Raw genomic sequence first — 11,818 nt, 5'->3', positions numbered from 1 at the left:
TCTGGGAACAGCATCGTAGATCTGGGTTGGTTGGTTGTGTATTTTGTAAATACTAATAATTATAATGGAATCTCGTCTCTAGATTTAAACGTTGATCATAATGCCCAGGGGACAAATTATATGGTGAGTTGTCACGTTCGTATTTCATCTCGGATAGTAGTATATATATTGCATAAGGGTAATACTCTCACCCATTCATGGTTTTCATACCCGTACATTAATCATGGCCAAAAAAAGGCTCATCATCAGCGCATTCAGGGGAATCGGCACTATAAATTGCCACCACCCGCAGCTCCTACAATCCTCAGCCCACCCGGGCCCGAGAAATCCGCGGTTGTCGAGTAAGCCAACCAATACCTTGATGGATGCCACGCAACAGCGGAGATCCCTGTATTTGATCCTCCCCCTGTTGGCACTGTATGCACGCTCTCGCCTGTCTCCGCGTGGAAGATTTCAATTCCGTTGCCGCCACAACCAGATTCGTCGCATGCGCCGCAAATGAAGCGTCCGTCGAAGCTAAAGCTTACCCCTCGCACTGCGCCACCATTGCTACTTGAGATAGTACGGCGACAGATCCAGTCTGTTGTATCCCAAAGAGAGATAAGGGCGTCGCTGCCACCGATGGCGAGGTAGCGGCCTGTTGGGGCCAGGGCGATAGAGAGGCAGGCCGATGTGTGGGCGTAGAGGGTGTGGAGGGTTTCGAAGGAGGGGTAGGACATTATTTTGACGGTGCCTTCGCCAGTCGTTGCGAAGAGATGGAGATCGGGAGACTCGCTAGTTGGGATGTGGTGGGAGAACGTGGTTGCGTTGGTTTGGATTGGCTGGGGTTGGGAATCGAGAGTCTTGTATATGCTCGATTTGGAGGTGCTGTCACTGACGGAGAAATTGGGTGATGAAGCCGATTCAATGGAGATCGGTACAAGAGTATCATCCTACCATTATGAAGTATGCGTTAGATCCAATGGCTGGCGGTCGCGCAAGAGTGATATCTACCTTTCTACCAGCGATAAGGACCTTGCCGTCGGCAGACCAGCTTAAAGTAAATGCCTCCCCCCCGACATCTAGATGGCTCACGCATGTTTTTGAGCGCACGTCCCATATTCGTACTGTGCCATCGCTAGAGCAACTTGCTAGCTCTGAGTCGCGCGCGGGGTTAAAGAGAACCTTTTCGATACCCGCGGTATGACCACGTAGTTCAGTGGAATACCTAGGTTGCGAGCGCTCAGGATTCCATATTCGAAGTGTGCGATCTGCAGATCCTGTAGCAACGAGCTGTCCGGTAGGATTCCATGCGATTGAGCGAATTCTGTGTTATCCTATAAGCGTGAGTTTCTGCTTCCTTTGTAGAGGTGCCGACATCTGTTTCTCCCTGGCGGACGTACGTATGAGAACCAGGTCCTTTTGCAGCCGGATCATGATAGCTTTGTGTCCTAAGCGATCCGAAGGCGAAGCTGAAGCGCTCCTTGGGAAGTAGATTCCGTCGCGGGGGAGCCATTCTTGTATACTACTGGTGTAGCCAGCGGAGGCCCCTCGGGGCGGGCGTTTGCGGGAGTGTTTGCGCGTGGGACTGCAGGGTTTCCAGGTAGGGAGAAATACAAAAACGCGGTCGCAACAGTAGCATATAGCGAGCAATTGATAAATAGGAGTAGAAACCGGGTTGCTAGAACCGGGCGGAGCTTGAAGCTTGAGAGGACCATCACCAATGATTTTCGGAGTCTCGCCCGTGACATTGAGGCCTCGGTGCCTGAGGCGGAAAGTTTCTTCGAAGTCTTGAACGCCTCCTAGAATCCCGTACTATCTGTATCTACCTTTGTACATTCACACTTGATATTTCAGGATTTGTTATAATTATCACATTTTTGGGTGTCTGGACACATAATAATCCTTGATAAAGCTGGATTTATGATCCCGGAGTTCGTGTTCATGCTTGATAATCTTTTGTCATATCAATCCTTGAAGACAGAAATAAAAAAAAAAAAAAGCGCTTTACGACATAGCTCCTAAATTCCTTTCACGTCCAAGCTATCGGGTATTATTTACTTGAACATACAATCGAGAATCTATAATGTTTGGGTTAGAGGATGATGACGCCTCTGGGCACGAAAAATGCTACACCACCGTAGCTCAACTGCCTCAATTCATTGATCCTAAACAACCCCCCACCAAGAAATCTCCATTCTCCACGATTCTAAGCCATCCACTCGTGCATACGGTACCTCAATCTCCCCCGGTCCCCGTCTGTTTCAACATAATAACCATTCACTGACTGCCTACTAAGGTTGAGGTCACCCTGACCAAGAAGGCCTTCTCATTCATCGAGAGCTCATTGAACTCCAAATTACAGAAGCTTCGATATGCTCGTATTTCTATGACTCTTTCCTCTTTGATAGAGGAAGGCTTCTTTAACACCTACATAAAAAAAGGTACTGTACAAGTTTCATGACCTTGAACAGCTTCGACACCTTGTGCACTGTGACAGATTATGTGAAGTGACATTGTCATTTGCATATCCATGCGCCAAACTATTGCTTGCTCACTATTATTTTTGTTTTAGGAAATGTTCTTATGTTATCTGAGGGCCGATCAGGGCTGGACAGCGTCTTTACTCTCGTAGATGGTAAGTAATTGGAATCTATTCTCACAATCAAACTTGGCTGACTCGAGCACCAGGCGTATTAAAACTTGAACTGGGTAAGGAGGTTTATGAGAGGACTGGGCTGACCGGAAAGCCCGTCCGCCATGGTGGGAAGAAACATAAAAAGGAAAGATTCCGTAAGCTTGTCCCTTACGCGGTATATATGATCTTTTCATTAGCAACCAAACTGATGATCTTTGCAGTGGTCGAACTTAACCTACGGTTGCCGTCAATGTTGCATGGCAAAAAGGGATTTCAGAGGATAGAGTGGGCTTTTAAAAATGTCCTAAACGATCCTGTAACATGGTTATTTTTTGACCTAGGAACGGAATCGCTCGGTGTTGCCAAAGGTGCTGGGCATTAGAACATTCCTATTCAGGTCAATGCTAACGGAATATAGATGACACGACCTTAAAGGGCAACCACCCTGAAATAATCTCTTGCGAGCCAGTCTACGCAACCAAAGAAAACATTAAAACGCCCTCATTTTCTGACATAAAACTCACAAACGAAACGTCCGAATCAGAGTTGAAAGACCTCTGTGTTGATGTCTCTGAGTGGTTAGCCTTGGTATCTCTTCGGTCTCGACGAGTTTCTGCCGATGACGATATAGACCCGTATCTGTGCCGATACGATGCACCAGAGATAGGCGATGCAAGTGCTTCTGATCTAGTCAGTCTAAAGTGGCATGGGTTTATTCCTCCAAAATGGATAATGCATCTATTCATTACGCTTTTGTATGTTCCAACCTATTCTGTCTTCGAACGCAGGGAATGAATAGCATGCTGACAATTGAAATAACGCAGCCGAGAAACCGCCGCCCGGGTCTGCAAGGCTCCGACTTGGTTCTCTCTTTCTGCGGGTGCCCTAGGAAGAGGCGCCGTAGAGGCTAGGGATGGGTATACGATCATGGCGTTGCCTGCGGTAGCCTCCTCTAATACAGGCAGCTCTACTTCAGAGGAGAAAGATGAGAAGGCCCAGGATCCTCGGCACTTTATTTGCTGGGAGTATGTTGGTGCATCAATAATATAGAAATGAACTTTTGCTCGGACCCTGCCATAGGCGCCAGTTCAAACAAAGACTGCTCTGCATAACCATGGCATCTACATCTTGCTTTAGCTTAGGGCTTTACTCCTGGAAACTGGTAATTTGATGGCACAATATATTCCCTGGGGGGAATTGACTAATATACCAACGTCTGGAACCGCTAAAAGTTGGAGTCGCAGGCTGCTGAGAATCATGATTATCAACTGGTATGTAGTTGAACATCTGTTTGATCATAAGCTATCACATGTTGCTATCCAACAAACCAAGTTATACAATTCAGTAGAAACCCAACCGACAATAAACCAACCCAATGCCTATGGATATCCTCATTAAGAAATTGTAAACATATGCAAAAAAAAGCCACATGAATTGATTCAAAACCAAAAGCATAACCACCCCCCGATCACCCCACAAGATCGTTAACCACATCTTGCAACACTGGTTTATTCCCAAGGATCTTTTGACCACTCAAGATTTTCAGACCCCTCTTCGCAGGCTTTTTGAGCCCCGACGATGATAGGCGATCTTGAACGGGACTCAATGGATTGCGAGGCGTCTTCTTCGCCGAGGGACTCTGTTTGGGACTCGGCGTGAAACGGTCGTATGTTGAAATAGGGACGTCATCGAATATGTGATTTTCCACGGCGCTTTTTGGCAGGTCATAAGTCCAGCCTTGTTGCTCCACCAGCTTCACGTATTTTCCTAAAAGCTCGTTCCCGTTGCGGAGGGTGCTCTTGCTTCCTAAGACGAGGAGTTTGGTGCGTGCTCGTGTGAAGGCAACGTTGACTCTGCGCCAGTCACTCAATAAGTCACCGACATAGTTTTCCTGGTTGCTTCGTACGCAGCTCAAGATAATAACTTCCTTGTCTCGTCCTTGGAATTTGTCTGCAGTGTGCATTTCAAGCCCTGGAAAATGGTGTCGGAGGTTCTGTTTGAGAAGTGAGAGTTGACTGCGGTAGAATGTGATGACGCCGATACTCCGCGCCGGAATGCCGCACGATATAAGTGCCTCCACAAGCTGAGTGCATAGGTTTGCTTCAATAGGGTTCACAATCCGTGAACCGTTGACAACATCTCGAGCGCCTGTCCCAAGCGTGTCAGTGTTGACGAGGCAAGTCTTAGTTGAGGGATCAACCAGATCACGTAGCCAGCAGCGGCCTTGGCCTGTTCCCAAGCACAATTGGCGGCTGCGACTTGTTTGACAGAAGTCATTAAGGTGGTGCTGCTTGAGACCGCCAATGTTGGGAATCTTCAAGGAGCGCGCAGCAACTTCTGGGGTACCGCACTTCAAGCGACCTGAGTAGATCAAGGTGTTTGAGAGGAACATGATGTCTTCACACATTCGATATTGATGTTCAAGGTTGACCACCGACGAGGGGTGCGTATCGGATAGTAGCTTGAACAAACTGACATCAAGTCCGCCTGCTTGTGCCTCCTTGTTTTGCACCAGTGGGGGAAGTTGATAGTGGTCCCCAACGAGGATAAACCTCTTTGCCATCCGGATAGGTCCTAGACACACCGGTAGCGTTATTTGGGATGCCTCGTCAACAATACAGTAGTCGAAGACGCGCTGATTGAATATGTTGTGGCCGATCCCAAGGCAAGTAGTGGCAACCACTTGTGAGTCTTCGTATGCAGCCTGTAGTTCCTCAATGCTCTTCTTGGGTGTAGCTGCGAGTTCAGCGAATTGTTGAACATCCGGATGTACTTTTGCCCCTGCTCCAATGCGGAGAATGCGCATATTGTCATCTCGAATCTTCAGCAAGATGTTGTCGACTGCGGTATGTGTGTAGGAAGTCAAGAGGACACTTTTCCCCTGAGCAACCAGAGCTCGAAGGATGTGGGCAATAGTTGTTGTTTTGCCAGTTCCCGGCATCCCCAGAACCAGGGCATAGTCCTGTGCACTCATAACCTTGTTTATTGCTTGCTTCTGGTCGACATTTAGGCCTGCCTTGTCCAAACCGGACAACTGAGGCACTTTGTTTTTAAATTCAGGCGGCGCTTCTTCAACGATTAGCTTTCTCAGCTGGCCGGCTTGAAACAGATCTTTCTCCATCATAGCGATAAGGTTGCTTCGAACAATAGCCATGCCATTGCTGAATTCATCTTTATCCAATCGATAAGGTATCTCCTCTCCTGGTTCTATTGGGGATGCGGTAGAAGGAGCGTTATCATCCGTAATTTCCATGATGCCTCGGAATGACTGGTTCGTCTTAGCATCGAAACCATCTGACCTTGTTCTAGCACTGTGAAGCCTTCGATCCACTGCGACGGTGATGCGCCGAGGGCTGACCTGCACAACATATCCATTGGCCAGCGCGAAATGACCCTTTTCATCTGAAATAACAATGGGCTCTCCGACAGTTATCTGGGATTCGGTGAACGAAAACGATGGTGACTGTTGCTTTTTAATGAAGGTATAGCGGTGTCGATTGATCTTCGTTCCGTCCTTGTCTTCGCAAGTTGTTCCAGGCTCAATCACGATATTGCCAAAACACCGTCCAAGCGCTTCTCGTTCATCACTGAGCAGTGTCCACAGTTCCCTCTTGAATCTCATCATACTCACTTCCTCCTTCGTAAGGAGGTCATCCCATTTTCGGAAGAAGTCGCGGTGCGATGGATTCAAATGCTCCATTGCTTTCACAAACTCGTCGCCAAGGCCGCTGGTCTCGCCGTCTCCATCGTCGACAAGTTTGTGGTAGATGAAACAAGCCGTCTTTGAATAGCACCTATTGCACATCGAAGGCCTCTTGATCATCGGGGGCAGGTGTGACCTCTGCCGCACATACCCGGCAACACGATTGCGTTCCTGTACCATATGCAAGAGTTCGTGCCGTATGCCTCGAATTCGCATGATTTTCGAAGTTTCCAGGTAATATAGAAGGCCAAACGTAACCTCCACGTCTGTTCAGAGAACTATCGGTAAATGTTATTCAGAACATAATGCTCGGATGGTACTTACCGTAACGATCGGAAAGTAACAAGGTGTACAACGCAGTTTGAGCTCGATGAGCCTGGTTCGTCTCTTTATTGCCGGTCTTAAGTTCGAGGGGCACAATCAGGTTTCTATCTCCATCCCCTTCATTGCAGGCAACTTGAACAGTGGCGTCGATATTGCCTTTGAGCCCATACATCGGTGACCAGATGTGCTCCTCCACCTCCAGGAGTTTGTTGACACTCAATTTCAGTTTCGAATTATTTCTATCCTCCACAAATGACTGTGTCTATCCCGTGTTAGATAGAGAAGTGTTATACGGTCTTGACGCCTGCACTTACCCCTGGCTTTGGTCGGAGGAAGGCGTCTGCCCAGTTTTGTATGCCGGGAATCCTGGCCATGACATGATCAACAGCTTCATTGAGGCTCATGTGAATCAGATAGAGTTCTTCCATGTGTTTGACTGCAACATCTTCAATCAATGCCCGCATGGATGCCGTGTCCCATTGATTTAATTTCATAGCCTCCTGGAAGACCTCGTGAAATATGTTGCCGAATACTTGCGGCTTGCCAATATCAGATGTTCGTTTGATACGATCCTGTAGCACTGCTCGTCGCTGGCAGCTGATTGAGTCTGCTATGACTGTGGCGGATATAAGGTGGTCAGGGTGAATTATAATCATATTTTGAGCGTCAGTGACGATGCAATGACCCATCGCATCAAATTCGCCGATCAAGTGTATATAGGATTCTTTATCGCACGGGCTCTCGAACCAGGAGTCCCGAAGGACGATGACTTTCTTACGTTTGTTGGTTTCATCCTGTACTGACAGGACCTTTTTGACAAAGTCAGTTCAGGATGAGGCATTATAAGCGCGGGCAGCAGCAAACCTTCTCCGGCTGTAGACGCCCTTTCAGAGTAGTATAGGTAGAATCAGCAACATCCACAATCAAGTAACGCTTGATAGCTTTGCGACTTCTATAGTTCTATTTATAGAATACTTAGCAAAGTCCTGATGAGTATATTCACTAAGAGCCACGGACATCATCTGGACTGTCTTCACCTTGTGGGACGGGCTGGTCAAAGCAGTCCATATCAAACTCGTCGTTGTCAAATTCATCGCTGGAAGTTGTAAACTGTTCTTTCGCTTCGTTTTGCAGTCCATTTGCAATTTCCACCGGCATTTCCGTACGTCCGTGCGGGAGCGGATGCTTTGGTACTGAAGAATGTTGTGGAATGGCGCCGGGGCCCTTGTAACTTGGGGTTTGATCACAACCGGCGAGGATCTCATCGATATTATCCCCAAATCCTTCAAAATCGTCGTCAAACTCATCAACGTCAAGTTGATAGTCGGTGCTGTGTGACGATTCCTTATCTGATTGCCCACGTAAATCGTGATCCTTCTTGTCAGAAGATTGGCTGTCCCTACTTGAAGATAAGCTTTGCCCATATGTGGTACCAAGTACTCCTTTCGTGTCCACTATCCCAGTGGACTCCACGAAAGGATCCATCGAAGCTTCTGCTAATCCAAGGAACTCGTCATCTAAGTCATCGTCGCCGAAATCGGATGACGACTCTTGCAAAGGCTTCTTATTCGTGGGAGCGCCAGGGGCATCAACCATATCTTCATCCATGTTGGGCCCCCTAACAGCAGGTTTGGTGATTTTTGTTTCCAATGGTGATGCCGATCGACTTCGACGTGTCTTATTGTGTAATGTCGTTGGAGTAGACTTCGGGGCGCCCGCTTTCTCGGAAGGGGACTTTTTGAGACTCCTTTCCATCGCTTTGACCAGCGAGCTAAAGTTGGAGGTTTTGAGATCTTTTGGAACCATTACGTTGCTTCTCGATCGTGAAAATATAGTCCGGCCTTTTTTTGTTGGGTGACTTGCTTCTTCTATTTTCCTCCTCTTCGCCGTAGAGCTAGGCCACTCGGCATTGCAGCTGATTGATCGTCTTAACCCTGAAGAGTCCTGGCCTGTCCTTGCCGATCCGGGTGTATGTGGGGAGGACGATAGAAGATTCGCAAAGCGTGGCTGTTGTATATCTGGAACGTGTGTACCTGTTTTGGCGACATAATTGTTCCAAAGTTCTGCGGCGAGGTCATTCTGTGGCGTCTTGAGCAAAGCCTGGAAAGACTGCATGTCAAAAGATCCCTTTCGGGCACCCTTGGAACCGGCTAACGGAGAACTGCTCGGAGATTCGCTATGGCGACGCTTTTTGCTTTGCGTTGCGGGTGTTTGAGTGCTTGGGTTCGAGCTAGGAGGAGCATGTTGCCAAATAACGTAGTCTTCTGGCGTAAATTCTTGCCCTACAGGCGCTCGGCTAAAAGCGTCCTCTGCATTGCCGATAAGGTCAGCCAAAGGCAGCCTATTACCAGGCGTCTGTGGGCAATCTTTTATTGTTTTGCTCTCTGCAATCCCTTGTGATTGTTGCTGGTCATTCTGCTTCGATTCTTCTTGTTCCAGCACCCCGTTTACCCAGGATGCCTGGTTCTCTTTGTTTGTATGGCCCTTTTGCGGGGATGTCTTCATGATCGGTCCTTTAGTACCATTCTCGTTATCGCTTCTGTATCGGAAGCTATCTAATTTCGAGCGTGAAGCTGTCGAGGCTGGAATTGGCTGTGGTCCCTTATAAATGGGGTTCATGCTGACACTCTTTTCCCCGCAGGTAGTTTGGCGCAGGGCATTTCGAGGGGATCCCGGCCTCGTAGTAGAGAGCGCGAACAATTCGAGAGGATTTAATAGGAAGAATGATCTGTCGATGAATGGCTAGTGCAGGAAGAGAATAATCAGGACTGTTGTTGGTTCAAGGCTCAATCCAAGCGCCGAGAGCACGGTCATTACACACTCTGGTGCCCTGAACGCGTCGACGCGTTTAGTACTATATATTTATGCCTCAGGCAATATTTTAGCCTGTTTTGTAAGGCAGAAAGGCGGGACTGCGATATTACTCAGATAGGACTAGTCGCTTGGCACCATCGGCCTTTTGCGGCTTCTGAATATCGACACCGGCTCATCTCGTCACCCCTCTACTTCGACAAGTCACTACTGCGACGCGAGCAATCGAATATTCCTTGGGGTTCATACATTGGACCGTCTACTCTCACCACCTTCCGAAGAAAAAGAAACCGAAGCCTGACCAATTTGTTCTCCGCGAGCCACCCTCACTCGACAGGGGTCTCAACCGCCACTGTCTACCTCAATCGGTTATTAGCTACAACGCAGGATCTTCATATTCAAGATGACTGTTCGCCCATTGTCACAATGTCTTCGCGCTCGCTGTATTCGCCGCAGCCCCCAGAACATCCAGGGTTTTTCCACGCGAGGCAGTCTCCGCGCGGCCGACCACGGTGATCACTACGACCCCCCGACTGGGTATCTCTTCGGTGTTAAGCCCGGCCAGAAGTACGTGAAGGAGGGCTGGGAGAACATTTGGTATTACGGATTTGTCGGCAGTCTACTTGTTGCCGGAATTGCATATGTCTTCAAGCCTGACACCTCGTATGTGCGCCCAGCTTTAGCGGTCGCGGATCTTTCGCTATGCTATCGTCGATACCCAACCAAAGAAATGCATAGGCTAACGTGAAATTTAGGATACAAACATGGGCCCTGGAGGAGGCCCGACGGAGGCTGGAAGCTGAGGGTATCCTTGAGGACCCGCAGCGAAAGTGAATTTTGTTGCCGCCCCATTTAATTGTACATTGTACATAGAGTGATCAAAAAGGACAATCCTGGTCGAGTGGTTGCACCTATCTCGGTAAAGATCCGTTCAGTACTTAGATGGTGTCGGTTGTCTTGCATCATTCGCTTTCCTTGTAATTCGCTTGTTCTCCGCGCGCATCCTGACATACTGTATCATGAACTGTTCACTCTCACGCTTTGTTTTAGAGAACTATGAAAAGGGAAGAGAAAATAAGTTTACCCATAGACATCTTCTGGCTATTCGAGATGACAAGAACTGTACAGTAGGACAGGTATGTTTTGTTAATTATAACGCAAATGTCTGGCCGGCTTTAATTTCATTATATCTCTGGATATATATCTGTTCTTCTGAGTAACGGCATCTCTCTCCTAACCTTTGCCAAAACATCCAAATCAATGTCTGCGACGGCGATTTGTGGCTCCTGGTAGTCGTCGGCGAGCTGAGCCAAGATTTCACCCCAGGGGTTTATAATCATAGAGTGGCCATAACTTCGTCGTGTTTCATTATGCGGACCGGCTTGTGCAGCAGCTATCACATAAGACTGGGTTTCGATCGCTCTGGCTCGAAGAAGCATTTCCCAGTGTGCTTTACCTGTGGGCACGGTAAATGCTGACGGATAGGTGATGATCTGGGCATTCTGACGTTTCAAAGCCAAACTAATTTCTGGGAAGCGTAACTGTGATATTTTCCATAAGCAATCACATACTTACTGGCAGTCTGGCAGTCTGGTTGGGCTGGGGAACTTACATCAAAGCAGATTGATAGACCAACACGCCCGATTACTGTATCGAATGGCGGAAGGATCTCGGTTCCTTTCTCAACGCTCCTTTACATGCGTCAATGAAATGTTCAATAGTAGGAGTCCACCTGATAGAGTCTCACGAGCTTTCTTTCAGCACAGGACCTCCTTTGATGTCTACGTCAAATAGATGGACCTTCTGGTAGCGTTGCGTTATCTCGCCTTTGTTATCGATCCATATGAGAGTATTCTTTACTCGACCGTCTGATGCAGGTTCGTGGATGCCGACGTTGATATGCAAATCGCCATTTCGAGCTTCACTTTGAAGACCCAGGACGAACTCATTATCCTGTACTGGGCGGGCGAGTGATACACTTTCTGCCGGAGATGATGCTATATAGTCCGCTGCTTCTGGAAGGAATAATGCCTGTATTGCAGATTTCGTCAGGCACAATGCATACGTAACAAAAAGGCAGCATACATGATACCTTTGCTCCAGCTTCAACTGCTTTCCGCACAAGGGTCCGACACTGGGCCAAATTGGCTGAGACGCTCGCGGTTGAACATAGTTGCCCCACGGCCTATCAGCAGTTAGGGAGTTGTGCGATAAAGATGCTTATAGAGAGAATTATAGGCATAACTAACTTACTGCGATAGCCATTCTAACAGATTGGGCAATGATTTGGAGATAGATACAAGTTCTTCGATAAGTAGAAGATCACGTCTTCAAAGTGAAGCCCGAGATGATCAAGGCAGTCG

General features: G+C 47.9%; 5 protein-coding genes across 5 annotated transcripts; 2 read left to right on the top strand and 3 right to left on the bottom strand.

Moving 5' to 3' along the window:
• Nucleotides 1-269: 269 nt before the first annotated feature.
• Nucleotides 270-1,495, bottom strand: ASPSYDRAFT_154768 (WD repeat-containing protein; the record flags this gene model as incomplete). The annotated part of the gene is made up of 3 exons (XM_040842395.1): nucleotides 270-932; nucleotides 994-1,306; nucleotides 1,383-1,495. 3 exons carry the CDS (start codon nucleotides 1,493-1,495, stop codon nucleotides 270-272), a joined length of 1,089 nt encoding a protein of 362 aa, XP_040701297.1.
• A 482-nt stretch (nucleotides 1,496-1,977) lies between these two features.
• ASPSYDRAFT_1056636 (ribonuclease P protein subunit p40) lies at nucleotides 1,978-3,876 on the top strand. The gene is made up of 7 exons (XM_040839854.1): nucleotides 1,978-2,212; nucleotides 2,279-2,423; nucleotides 2,555-2,617; nucleotides 2,671-2,772; nucleotides 2,839-2,985; nucleotides 3,036-3,372; nucleotides 3,442-3,876. The coding sequence occupies exons 1-7, from the start codon at nucleotides 2,066-2,068 to the stop codon at nucleotides 3,665-3,667; spliced, it is 1,167 nt and encodes a 388-aa protein (XP_040701296.1). The 5' UTR covers nucleotides 1,978-2,065; the 3' UTR covers nucleotides 3,668-3,876.
• Nucleotides 3,877-7,441: 3,565 nt separating this feature from the next.
• Nucleotides 7,442-9,457, bottom strand: ASPSYDRAFT_1056664 (bifunctional ATP-dependent DNA helicase/ssDNA endodeoxyribonuclease DNA2). Its single transcript, XM_040839855.1, has 3 exons — nucleotides 7,682-9,457; nucleotides 7,509-7,618; nucleotides 7,442-7,453 (listed from the first exon to the last, which is right to left on the bottom strand). Exons 1-2 carry the CDS (start codon nucleotides 9,261-9,263, stop codon nucleotides 7,605-7,607), a joined length of 1,596 nt encoding a protein of 531 aa, XP_040701295.1. The 5' UTR covers nucleotides 9,264-9,457; the 3' UTR covers nucleotides 7,442-7,453; nucleotides 7,509-7,604.
• Nucleotides 9,458-9,858: 401 nt separating this feature from the next.
• Nucleotides 9,859-10,289, top strand: ASPSYDRAFT_204923 (uncharacterized protein; the record flags this gene model as incomplete). Its single annotated transcript, XM_040843872.1, has 2 exons — nucleotides 9,859-10,118; nucleotides 10,211-10,289. The coding sequence occupies 2 exons, from the start codon at nucleotides 9,859-9,861 to the stop codon at nucleotides 10,287-10,289; spliced, it is 339 nt and encodes a 112-aa protein (XP_040701294.1).
• ASPSYDRAFT_1179671 (carbon-nitrogen hydrolase family protein) lies at nucleotides 10,140-11,720 on the bottom strand (the record flags this gene model as incomplete). The annotated part of the gene is made up of 5 exons (XM_040840353.1): nucleotides 10,140-10,996; nucleotides 11,068-11,146; nucleotides 11,203-11,486; nucleotides 11,548-11,640; nucleotides 11,709-11,720. The coding sequence occupies 5 exons, from the start codon at nucleotides 11,718-11,720 to the stop codon at nucleotides 10,640-10,642; spliced, it is 825 nt and encodes a 274-aa protein (XP_040701293.1). The 3' UTR covers nucleotides 10,140-10,639.
• Between the last annotated feature and the right edge of the window lie 98 nt (nucleotides 11,721-11,818).

This window comes from Aspergillus sydowii (assembly GCF_001890705.1).
Source record: "Aspergillus sydowii CBS 593.65 unplaced genomic scaffold ASPSYscaffold_7, whole genome shotgun sequence".
In the NCBI taxonomy this organism is placed as follows: Eukaryota; Fungi; Ascomycota; class Eurotiomycetes; order Eurotiales; family Aspergillaceae; genus Aspergillus; species Aspergillus sydowii.
The sequence above is the reverse complement of the archived record's forward strand: the minus strand, read 5'-3'. Positions and strand labels throughout refer to the sequence as shown.